The sequence below is a fragment of the Passer domesticus genome, chromosome 6, assembly GCF_036417665.1.
Source record: "Passer domesticus isolate bPasDom1 chromosome 6, bPasDom1.hap1, whole genome shotgun sequence".
NCBI classification, from domain to species: Eukaryota; Metazoa; Chordata; class Aves; order Passeriformes; family Passeridae; genus Passer; species Passer domesticus.
The window spans coordinates 16,837,500-16,850,083 of NC_087479.1; the positions used below are offsets into that span (position 1 = coordinate 16,837,500).

Below are 12,584 nucleotides of genomic sequence, written 5' to 3' on the forward strand. Positions count from 1 at the left end.
GGCAGACAGTAAACTATTATCAAAATCTGGATTGTGAATGAGATAAACACTGGGAACTTCAGAATTTTCTTCCAATTTTAACTTTTTTCTTCTAAACTATTTATTTATGAGTAATTGCAGGGTTTTCAGAAGGGCACTTGCTCACAGCCTGTACTGACTGAGAGAAAACTGACCATGCCAAGGTTTGGCTTTCTGCCTACTTTCTCATTTCTAATTTCTGTCAATGATCAGAAGCTTTCCTATGTATGTATGTTGAGTGCAAGGAGCAACTTGCTAACATGTTATCTAGAAAGGTCAATAGATTTATATTCTTCCAAGTAATCAATTTTGAATAATATTTGTTCCACCTTAATTTTGTGCATTCTGTGTACTGCTTTCCCACTTCAATAATCTGGAGTCTATGTTGTCTGTCAAAAAAGAGTTTATTTTCAGAGTTCAGTATCTTTAGCATTCCATTCTGCATCATCCTTTTTGTGATTTTTTTAGTGCAGAATATTGTCAAACTAGTTAGTCTAGGATTTTACAAGTCAAGATTAGACTTGGTGAGGGGGTTTTTTGGGGCTGGGGGAGTTGTTTATTTGATAGTTTTTGTGGGGGCTGTTTTTTTTTAGGGTGTTTTCTTTGCTTTTTTAGTATAGTGCTTGGTTTTAAAGCCAGAACTTCTTTTGAATTCTTCTAGCATTTGAGGATTTGAAGTTGTGGGATATATCAAATAAGCACTTAGAAGTGAAAAATGAAGTATTGTTATATAACTCTACACAGAAATGGTGTTTGCCACCTTTCTTTATGCTCTCTTGAGTAACAAGCTATATATCAGAATTGATTATATATAAAATTTATTATTCTAGTTAAGCTATTGTATAAATTGATGTGGTTTTCTGGGAGATCAGACTGTTGTTTGATACTTTGTGTGGCTTGTTTGTTTCTTCTACCCATATTTATGGGACTTCCAGCATATTAATTATTTCCTAACATTTTTAATAATTGATTGTCATGTAAAAAATACTGTTAGCTGAAGTTACTCTCAGCAAACTCTTCAATTATTTAGAAAGGTTCTCTTAAAACTTAGTAAGTTTACTCAAAATAGGTTAAACATAAACCAAAGTAGTTGCATTTTTAATCCTGCATTCTAAACAAGCAGATTTGATGCATCCTTTTAAATTTTATTTTCCTAGGGTGGTTCTTAAGTTTCCCAGCAAGGCTTTTGGTGCTCTACACTATAATTTTCAATGCACATACTTTTAAGTGTTATGTACAGCTCTTTCTTATTTTCTTCAAGCTCTGAACAATGTAAAAAATTTGTATAAAAAAGAATAATAATAAAATTTGCTTCCAACACTAACTAAAAATAGAGCATTCTGATCAGTTTTGATCAGGATATGGGGATGTGGACTCTTCAAAAGAAGTCTAGTGGAACTATAAGTTTCCTGTGGGATTTTGCTTAGTCTGAGGGACTTCAGGGAGATTTCTGATTACTATCGCATTGAGTGACAGGGCTGCAGCAGGCAGTTCTGGGGGAAGCATCACAGTGAAAGGATCACAGAATGTAAGGCAGGTCTCATCCATGCAGTAGTGAATTAAATACAGATATCCAACTGTGGCTGATCCAAGCCATTGTGCTCTTACAGTGCACAGCAATTTGTGCAAATTGCTGACTTGAGTCCAAAAGCAAAACAGCTGGTTTTAAAATGATGTTTGAGCTGAGCAGTACCTGTTCACTGAAATAACCAAGAGTTCTCAGTATTAGTAGTGTTATTTGTCATATAGCAGAGCTCAGTCTTCTATACTTCATATTTTTGCTTCATTCAACAGATTAGAAATATCTTCAATAGCTTAAGCCAGTATTGGACCAATAACTCCTCTTGATCTCCTGACCATATAAGAGTTGCTATGGAAGAAAATTGGTGGTTGCAGCATTTTCAAAAAGTGAAACGGGCTGGATGAGAACTAGGACAGCAATTGTATTTTGGAGATTTATAAGTTCTTTGCTACAAATTAGACTGATTGGCTGGTAAAGAAAGCTTCGGATTATAGATTAATTTGCACTGATTAGGCAATAAAGCACTAGCAAGAATCTTAGATGGCACAAGGCCCCATTATTATAGTGGTCCTATCTGTAATACTTTTCATGAACTTACCAGTTGTGTTTTAAGAAGTTAAATAACCACCTCTTCTGTGGTGAAAACAAAACAAACTGTGAGGAAGCAGTCTTTTCTGCAACCTAATTTTAAATGAGGGACCTGATTCCCACCCTTAGTGTTTTAATAGTCTGAATGGCCACTTGTTTTTGTGGAAACAATTTCCTCTAGATAAATTGTTCTTTTCCCTTCCTGCTGCTTGTTTCATCTGTATTTATAGAAAGAATTTGTACTTCTTCTTGGCTTTTTTTTCCTGCTAGACTGACTAAATGAAGTACTCTGTAGTTTCCAGTAGATGGATCACCCTTATAGCCTTTCTTTGCAGCTGCTCCAATTTGAAATTCCTCAAGTGTTTGGGTTTTTTAGCTGTTACAATGAGAATGACATATAACATTCCAGGTGTGGTCTCACTGGGATATTGTACAATGCCACTGTGTCTTTCTCCTTCAGTTGCAATAAGTAGTCCCTGAATTGCATCTGGCCTCTTAACATCTGTCTTACCTTGATGAGCCCAGCTGTTAGGCAGCTCTGGTTTGGAATAAAGGTTACACAGGTTGTTTAATGCTCCTTCCCTCCTGACAAAATCATTGGCAATATAGATGCTGTTCCCCACTCATTCCAGAAGTGATATTTTCTTTGAAGTTTTACTTTAGAAAGGATGGTCCTATGCATCATTGTTTCCATAATTCTGAGAAATTGATTATTTTTGACTGCCTTAACTTTAGTCATCCTTAAAGTGTTCCTGTTCCCTATTTGTCATAGCTTTCATATCTCAGACAACATAGGTAAAGATTATGGTGAAGGTTGGGGGTTCATTCCTGAATATTCTTAATTTTTGTCCCCATTTAGTAAACGCATTTTCTCCTTTTTCCTACTTTGATACAAAAAAGCCTTAAAAGACTGTAATTTTACTGTTCAAGTGTAGTTTAGCTTTGCTTTGTACTAATGTACATAAGATGCAGCTTTTTGTTGTTGCTCCTTTGTCCCCTGCCTGTCCCCTGCTGTTCTTCATAGGATCTCTGCACATTTCTGATGTCTTACTTGCACATTTTCTCAATTATTAGCTTGTCACACATGGAGTTTACCCATTCAACTTGAGACACAGATCCTTAAATGTTTGAGCATCCTTGTGTTAAACACCAGGCTTCTGCTGCATCTTGGATTTCTTTGCTATCAAGTTATTTGTCACTGACATTCAAAGACCTAGTTAATAAACCTGTTTGGAATTTTTCATTCTTTATTTAAATAAAAATCCAGTAATGTACGGATTAGGTAATGAGCAGCTGTTTTATAATGTCCTCATTAGTTAGTGAGAACAGTCTTCAAGTAATGGAGTAATTTGCTGCTTCAGTAGCTGTTTCATAAATTTATCAGCTATTAGCTCCAAGAATAACTAAGTCTTTCCACTTAAGAGTTTGATTTCTTCTTCATTTTGTGTCTGGGTAATTAGTCTTCTAAAATGATACAATTCACTTTATTTTTAGTGATGTTAAAGATCTGCATCCATAGAAAACGCTGTTGCTGGAACAAATGCCGTATTAGTCTGTCTTTGAAAGAACCTGTTTTACCTACTTCTCTTCCCCAAAGGCTTTGACCCAAACAGATTTCTGTTCTTATCTGTTGTATTTATTCTATATCTCTGACACACATTGTTCTACTCTTAATTTCATTTTTGAATGTTCTTTTTACCTCAGTTCTTCTATTCTTAATAGAGCACTGTTCCACCATGTCAAGGGTACTCTGGCACCACATGCCAGTAATTTAAACTTCTGACTGTCAAACAGACATAAACAGATAACTAATGATATTCTTAAAATATACAGCTTAATTTTCATCATCCTATTACTTGGTAGTTTTTATCTATTCTTCATCATTTTAGTAGTGTATCAAAACTTCTTGTAAGGTTTAAAATTCTCTGTGTCTGTAATGCAGGTTGTATTCCAGAAGAGCTGTTTTCACAGATACTTGAAGTTGACCTTTCAGAAAATATTTTTTCAGATAACCTACCTCTTGGTTTCTAAAACCTTCCTGGTAATACTTGTCCCTGAGCTGCTTATACCTCCAGCCATGTTTCAAGGGAACTTGATAAAATTAAGGTAATATAGGAGATCTCTTTGTCACATGGTGTTCCTCCTTTCTGTTGCCTCCTTCTTCTTCCCTTCCTTCCCCCATTTGTCAAGTATGCGTAGTTGGCAGGTTTTCATTTTATTATTAACATAATGTTTCAGTTTTCTGAGGTGTCTTAGTTCTTTTAAGATTTATAGTCCAAAATTTAATTGGATCCAGGGAAGCTGCTCTATGGGGCTTTATAAATGCAACCTTTTCTACTCGCAAGATTATTTATGCTATAGTGTGGATAATCTTATACCAGTGTACTTTATTTATTAGATACAATGTCCTAGCCTTTCTTTATTAGAATTGTGAATATTTTTGCATCGTATACTTGGTTTGTTGTTTGTATTTTGGAAAATGTGTGAACACCCTGTTCTGTTGACTGCCATAATGCACAAGAAACAAGAATGATGTTGCAACATGTGCACCCAACAGCACCAAGCTGATGTGTTGCTTTCATTCTTACAAGTGTATTTGTCTTCTGCTGTCCTGACATTGAATCCTACACTAGTCGCCCAGGTTCCAACATTTTTGTTGCAGTGATTCCTGTTACGTTGTATGTGTGTTTTTAAGTAATTTCTTAATAACCAAATCCCCTCCCTTTCTATCTCCTGCTCCATTTTTCCTTTTAAATTTTTCTGTTGAGTCTTAGCATTTTGCTGACCCTGTGCTTTCCCTCTGCTACAAAATCCCTAAAATTCTTAAATGCTTGAATACTGTTAATGGAGATTCAATCTACCTGTAAACTGTACATAATAAGGTATATATTATGATTATTTACTCTAGAATGACTTGCAAATTCAGTGCTTCTGAATTGATTATGTTCCATAACTTTTGTAAATGCTTTATGATCACAAATTTTAAGAAATTGAGTATCTATGCCTTTTCAAACTGTCAAATGTTCTGTCTTACAGAGAAGCAAGAAAGGGATTGTATGAGATAGATTCCTGTGATTTTGGTTTCAGGTTTTGATGCCTAGGTCTTGCTGTTCGAGTAGGACTTGCATGTGCATGTGCTAAGGGTAGACTAGATGAAGGGAGTGTGAAGGAAGGAGGATGTTATTTGTAATTTTTCCTTCTGTTTTCAGTAAAATGATGAACACACCTGAACATATTTTTATTTCAGTGATGTAGTCACTGTAAAACGAGTATCTAGAAAGGACATCTCTGGCAAATGAAATACATCTTTAAATTTTCCGTATAGTTCCCTTTATACTCAAATCTAATTTACTGGTAGGAAGAAAGCTAAGCTAATATAACTGCTCTACATTAGAGAGTGATTACACTGCTCTACATTCTTACAAGATATCAAGTGAGACTTCATATGACCTTATGTACCTTGCAGGTGTTCATTTTCTTTGACTAACACAGCAAACTGCCTTTGGTTTCTTCCTCAGTCCCACAATGCACATATTGTACACTTAAGGTTGTGTGATTCATTTTTGGATTTACATGCTGAGGATGTTCAGTGCAATGCTGAAGATTTAACTACTATAACTTGATGTAATTTCTTATTCTCGAGAAAACTCTCTGCACTTTTCAGTTACTATTAGCAGCCTCCAAGTTTGTATTTGGGATAAGAAACTTCTGAGCTTTCACACATCCCCCCCTCTACACCCTTCTCAGTCTTCCCACGCAAACCATATGAGCAATCATATAAATTTTTCACTTAGTATGATTAAGGTTGCAGTGGAATAAAATGCCAAAGTACACCTGGGTTCTAAAACAGAAAGTAGGCTAACAGTTTTATGTGCAGGCTCTCCTCCTCCTTTGTGCTCTTTAATCTGCAATTTTGCTAAAAATTGCTTTTAAATTAGTATTTTTCTAGTGTATTATCTGTTCCTAGGTGCTATGACTCCTATAAATTGTGCCTACCAATGGACTAGCTCCTTTATTGTCACATTGTATTTATATTCTTTAAATAACTAGGAAGCAGTCTAGGTTAATCTTGGTGTAGAATGTTCAGCTCGATACAGCCAGTGGAATCTTGTAGTACTGTTAATTTCAATAAGCTACATTGTCTTATAACTTTTTTTTTTAATTAAAATAAAAATCCTGTCAACTGTTACTTCTGTCCAGCTGAAAAAGGCATCTTGTAAAAAGCACTGTTATTTTGATGGCATTAGATATTTATTACAATTACTTCATTAAACTTTAATTATTACTGTATTTGTTATGTTTCTCCAATTTGGTGTGATACTGTCTTTAAAGATGTTTTTCTTGAATTGGAATCTCTTTTAACTTCTTTTTCCTTTTCACTAGACTACTGTTTACAAAAGTCAAATTGGAGTCCCTGTGTAGAGGCCCAGATGAAGCACTCCTTACCTGTAAACACATGCTCCAGATTTGGAAATCCTGCTACAATCTAACTAACCCAAGGTAAGATGCTGTGGAGTGCTGGGCTGCTCACTGCCTTGCTTAGTAGCTTTTCGGGGCAGTATTAGGTCAGAAGTCCTGCATTTACTTGTTTTGGTATTTCATATAAACAAACTAATCCTCTGGAAATCTAGAGACTGCTGTTCAAAGACAGCAGTTGATGGTCATGTGGAGCTACCCAGGGTTCTATGAAGTAAATGCCAAAGCTACTAAATTCTGTGATGATAAAGATTGGTCACACAGATTGGGTAACTCCAATGAGTTACCCAATTCTCATGTACTGGTATGGTCTTCTTTTGTTTCCTGGTCAGGGTTTTAGTCTTTTATATTGGCTAGTGGAGAGATTGCTGTGGTAGGAATTTAGTTCAAGGGTTTTCACTGAATAATATGTAAGAGGACAAGACATTAATGAGAACCATGGAAGCATCAGTGGTCACATGGATAGAAATTATGTCCTTGCATAGTTAGCATGGCTATTTTTTTAAAGGGAGGTCTTGCTTATGAACCTATTTAGGTTCTTTGAAGGCATTAACAAATGTATAACATAAGTTGTTATAGTGCTGTTTGGGTTTCCAAAATGCTTTTGTGAAGGTCTTTTGCCATATATATTTAGATAAGCTGTAAAACAAATGAAAAGGCTACTTAGCAGAAATCCATGCTGGTATTATTCAATATGTTTATCAAATACCTGGAGAAGGAGACAAGCAGAATTTCCTTCTCTCTGGTTGTTTGAAGGGTTGACAGCCTCTGGAGAAGAGATGCTACAGCAGAAGAGCTTTGTAGGAGGTGGCATCAGATACCTGTGTAGCAGTATGATGGACATTCAGTTTTTGCTGTACTTTGAGTCCAGTCATGTAAACACATGCATCTCTTTAAGAAAATTGAAAGAATTGACCTAATGGCAGAAGAGGGAAAGCTGCTTCTCTGCTTAGGGAGCTAGTGAGCATTCAGAGCAGCAAAGTTTGGAGGGGGTGGCAGGAAAAGCCTGGGAGTGCACCTGAGTCAATCACAGCATATTAAGAGACCCTGACACTGCATTGTGGAGCAGGGAGCATCACTCAGGTTACAGAAAGCAAGTATGTCAGCAGCCAGAAAGATCTGAGCTGAATCTTTTCAATTCAGAGTGACTGAATGTGGAATAGGGGCCAGGGAGAAAATTTCTTTTCTAACCTAGTGGGTGGTGCTTTATTTTCGTTAGCTGGTTGTGTGTGTGGGTAGGCAGGGTTAAGAGTTTAGTATCAGAATGCTGCACTTTGCAGAATAGCTACAGTTTCTGTGCAAGCCTAATTTCAGACTGGCTTTGCATGTACTCCAACACAACTTTTCACCTTCCATCTCTGCTGTTATATCCTTTACACATATCAGGGCTGTAATCATAACTTGTCATTACTGCGTTGTTGTTCTTGTGCTAAGAGCTACTGTGCCATGTTAAACACACGTTGAGTGATGCCTCCTTCAGACATCAGCAGGGACTGTGAAAACTTACTCTTGGCTGTGTCAGCTTCAAACAGCAGTGGTTGATAACTCTCCTTGGCACCATTCTCCTTCAAGAACATCTAAGTGGAAAAATTAGTGAGGACTACTTTTCATCTGATTTTTTTTTCATACTGATTTTTTTTTATCGTGACATCTAAGTCTTCTCTTGAAATTATGGTAGTGCATTAAAATCAAATTCAGAATGGAATGAACAGGAACTGTGGATAAATGTCATGGTAGTCATGATAGAAGGAGACAGGTTTCCCAAATCACACATTGAGAATTACATCAAGCAGTGAATAAGGATATCAAGTTGTAGTCTTGTTATGGCTGGTCTGTGGGAAATGTAAGGACTGAGTACCTAATATTGTATCATGGTGATCCAGGTCCATCCAGCTCTTATCCAGGGGTAACAGTTTTCACTGAGACCTGAAATGTGATTGGGAAGTTCTGTTCACCCAGCTGCACTACCCTTGTACTGAAGAATGATGATGTGGGATTGTTGTGAAAACTTTAATTTCTCAGCCTTTGTAGTTTGAACACAGGCTTCATTTAGTTGCAAAGCACCATTTGAAAATTATGTCTCCCACTGGGAACACTGGAAGCCTTTTTAAAAAAAGTTCTTCAAGCCAGTAATAAAAGGTCTTTTAATAATTTTAAAACTTTTTATAATGTTGTTCTTCAAAGATTTAAATATCTTTTATGCTTATGTGAAATATATTTTTCTATTGTGATTTAGACTGAAGATTTATTTGGTGTATCATTTTCCCAATAAGATAAGAATTTACTTTTTTGATAAGCTGTGGTTTATATTAAATATTTCTTCTGCAGTGATCAGATTTAGTGGGAACAAGGGTTCAGTGTCCTCAAGAATATTTTAATAATAAAAATAAATCACAAATACCTAGATGTACCTTAAAAGGGGCCAAATGCAATACTGTGAATTACCTTTGTTCAATATAGAACTTCAAGTCAATATAGAACTTTTGTCTTTAATCGAAATACAAACTTCTTTCTCATGAGATGGTTAATATGAATTTAAAAATTATTTTGTGGTGTAAGGCTTGGAAGATTTAAGTGTTTGCCTTTAGTCTAAAAATGTTTAAAATGCATTAGAAAATAGTTGAATTCTTTTCCACTTCATGGTTTGCATTTGAAAAAGGGACAAACCACAGTGCCAGTGCTGTGCTTAGAAGATATTGACAGTAATCTGACTCTACTTGTCAGCAACATTTGGCATGTGGTTGCATGCGGATTAAGGAAGTGATTAACACAGAAAATTTACACCAAGTAATGTAACAACTATAGCTGATATGATAGTGCATGGCCCAGAAAGTTCCCCTCTGTTTCCTGTACATTTCTATAATGATGTCATTTTGTAAGGAAATAATGCAATAATGTCATGGTAATGCAAAATCTTAATTCCACTGTTTTAGTAACAGCTCTAAAAAGAGGGAATGTTGTTTCACTGATTTTGCAGCTACTTAGAACTGTTGGAAGATTTCTTGCCATTCGTTCAATCCAAATTCAGAAGGAGGCCGTTGTAAAATTAAGGCAAATGGAGAGATGTGCTGAATTCCAGGCTTGCAGTTTAGATTGAAGTTTCTCAGGCTTTACTTTAAACTAGGAATTTTGTACAGTTCTTTCTCTTCAGGGAGAATCAGACGAAAGATTGCACTGTGCTCAGTGGGCTAACAGTTCAACTGCTTTAAAACGTAATTACTTTTAAGTTTGTGGGGTGGTTTGTTTTTTTAATGAGGTTTTAAAGAAAATATTTATTGATGATGAATAGTACTAGACTTAACAATCCTAAAAATGAAATTACTATATTAACCATAGAATGTTAAAGAAGGAATGCCCATATGTGCTTCCTTACACTTTGCTGACAATGTGTCTCAATGCTTGCCTCATCTGAAGGAGAAAAAACACTTAGTTCTTCAGTCCCTGTTCTTCTGCTGAGTTTTTAATAGCAGTTTTAGGAGCAGTTAGTTTTCCAGGAGGCGTATCTACAAGAAGCCTGAGGGGCAGATACTGATTTACTGCAAAGTAGAAGTTAAGTGCATTTGCCCACAGGTGCAATCAGTAAAATCAGTGCTACTGCTTATACTCCTGAGATGTTAGAAATGTTCAGAATGTTTCTGCTATGCTGTTAGAGTCAAATTGAACATCAGGCAGTTAATATGTCTATGTGCATATATTAAAAAAAACCCAAAACCACAAAACTAAATCAGCCCTTTATAACACCTTTACCTAAAATTAGATGTCCTGGCTTTAGAGTTTCTATTCATTCCAGAGAAAGTGTGGATTTTCAAACTTATACCTGCATTCTCAGCTTTCTCTGAAACCTGTACCCCATATCATATTCAAGCTACGATAGATTCTTTCTGTAGAGTTGTTAGTTATGAATTAAATTAAAAAACACTATTCCCTTTTTGGTTGTATTAATTATGAAAACAGAATTGTCAGAGTAAATAAGGATTTAATTTTGCTCAGCTTAATTCTGTTTTAATGCAACTGGCTTAATGCACTGTGAGTGGTTAGTGGTGCTTGGTACTAAATTTGGTCATAGCAGTAACTTTTATAGCAAGAACCTTTGTGGGAGTAGGGCAGCATGCAACTTGTATATCAGTATATAATTTTGTTTTTTAATAGCTTACAATTTCTGTACTTCATTACAGTGATTCTGGACGTGGGAGCAGCTTGTTAGACAGAGCTATTGCTGATAGACGACAGCTCAATACAATTACATTACCAGATTTCAATGATCCTGAAACAGGTAAGAAATGCATATGAACAATAAAATAGGTTAAGTGATCTGGCCATAGCTAGATTTTACATTAGTTATGTTTTTGATTTTGCAAAATAAAGTTATGAAGTTTTCATTGTTGTCATATAAGTGGAAATAGACATTATGTGATATAAGATTTCTTTTTCCTCTTTTTAATTTATGAAGTACTTTCTGACCACATTCTCTGTAAATTAAAATACCTATGGTATGGATCTTGCTGAGTATAGTAGTATTTCCTTATGCAAGGGCTAAAAATTAGTAGGCTGAACTAGCCTACTTGCTAAAGTCCTGTGCTTTTTCGTTCGTTCAATACTTGCGTATTTTTGGTCAAAAGATAAATTTAAAAAAATTCAGAGAACTTTGAATCTTAAAAGAATAAAATAATTAAAATCTCAACTATATGTTAAAATGTAATTACATGGGTGACTAGGCTTACTGTGGACATACTTCGACATTATAAGCAAAATTTATTTATTGTAAATCATACATACTGTGGTATTTTTGCATACATATAAAATTATGGTGCACAGTATGCTACATAAAAGCTAAAATTGTTACATGTCAGTAAATACATAAATTGCCTGTGTTAATATATTCAGCTATCCCAATGCAAATTAATATTCCTTAGAAGTTATGCAATCAAAAAGTACACGAGCCATGCATTCTGCAGAGATTGCAGAAGGAATTATTATGATGCTGCTAATTCCAAAAACTTTTGCCATATCTTACTTGTGTTCTAAATGTTGACAGTTTTCTTTTTTCTGGGTTTTAAAATGACAGAAGACTTTCAGGGGGTATTTCTGCTCAATCACTATTTAATACAAACAACTTATGGGAAAATATGCCAGCCTATGAAATTGAGCACACTTGACCCATAAATTTAAGACACAGTGAAATGTATACTGTATGTGTAATATCACAATAGTGCAGTATAGAAAAATCCCATTTAGTTATCTAACTTCTGAAAATTAAAATTGGATTGAATGTTCAATTTTGAATGTGAAGTAGTGTTCTGTGCTTGCTATAGTGCAAGCAATTTTGATTGCAAAGATTGGGTCACTTGATTTCAAAGACTAGCAATATGATATGGAGTAATTAACATGGAATCTTCTTGTATTTGTATAATTAAAAGGGATAAGATAACATTGTATCATGCTATGGTGATCATTCTATATTCTAGTCTGCCTGATTATTTAATTTTTAAAAGCGTAACTATGTTTTATGGGTTTCATATATATAGATATATATATAGAAAGACATAACTATAGATAAAGTTCTATGCCTTCAAAAAAGTGCTTGTTGGGGATGAGTGTTGTGAAAGATTTTTTTGTGGTTAGTGGTGGTTTTTGTTTGTTTTCCAGTGAGGACATACAGCTCTTGATTTGTACCTTCAGGGTGTCCCATTTTATGTCTGCCATATTGAGAGCACAGTGAATTGGTGCACTTTAAAGACTGCATATTCCTCAATGCTTTTAAGTAAAGATGAACCCTCATTCAAAACAGTGAGCTTTTCAAGAAGCTTGCCCCAGATTCAGATCCTGCAGCCAATATCCTGATCCACATAGGATCTCTGCATACATTCTGATTTTTCTATCAGGTCCAAATTGTATTTTTTTCTGAATCTCAGCTGTTTTGTTAGAAATTAACTCTATGGTTAAGGAGAACAAGACAGAAAATTTAAAATATGGGTTCAGG

General features: G+C 35.2%; 1 protein-coding gene across 1 annotated transcript in view; it reads left to right on the forward strand.

Annotated features, from left to right (window-relative positions):
• The window catches only part of TTC7B (tetratricopeptide repeat domain 7B), a 119,158-nt gene that overhangs the window by 68,825 nt on the left and 37,749 nt on the right, over positions 1-12,584 (forward strand). The window contains exons 16-17 of the mRNA XM_064423600.1: positions 6,512-6,628; positions 10,780-10,877. Of these exons, the coding sequence (XP_064279670.1) occupies positions 6,512-6,628; positions 10,780-10,877 (215 nt within the window). The remainder of the gene's footprint in view (positions 1-6,511; positions 6,629-10,779; positions 10,878-12,584) is intronic.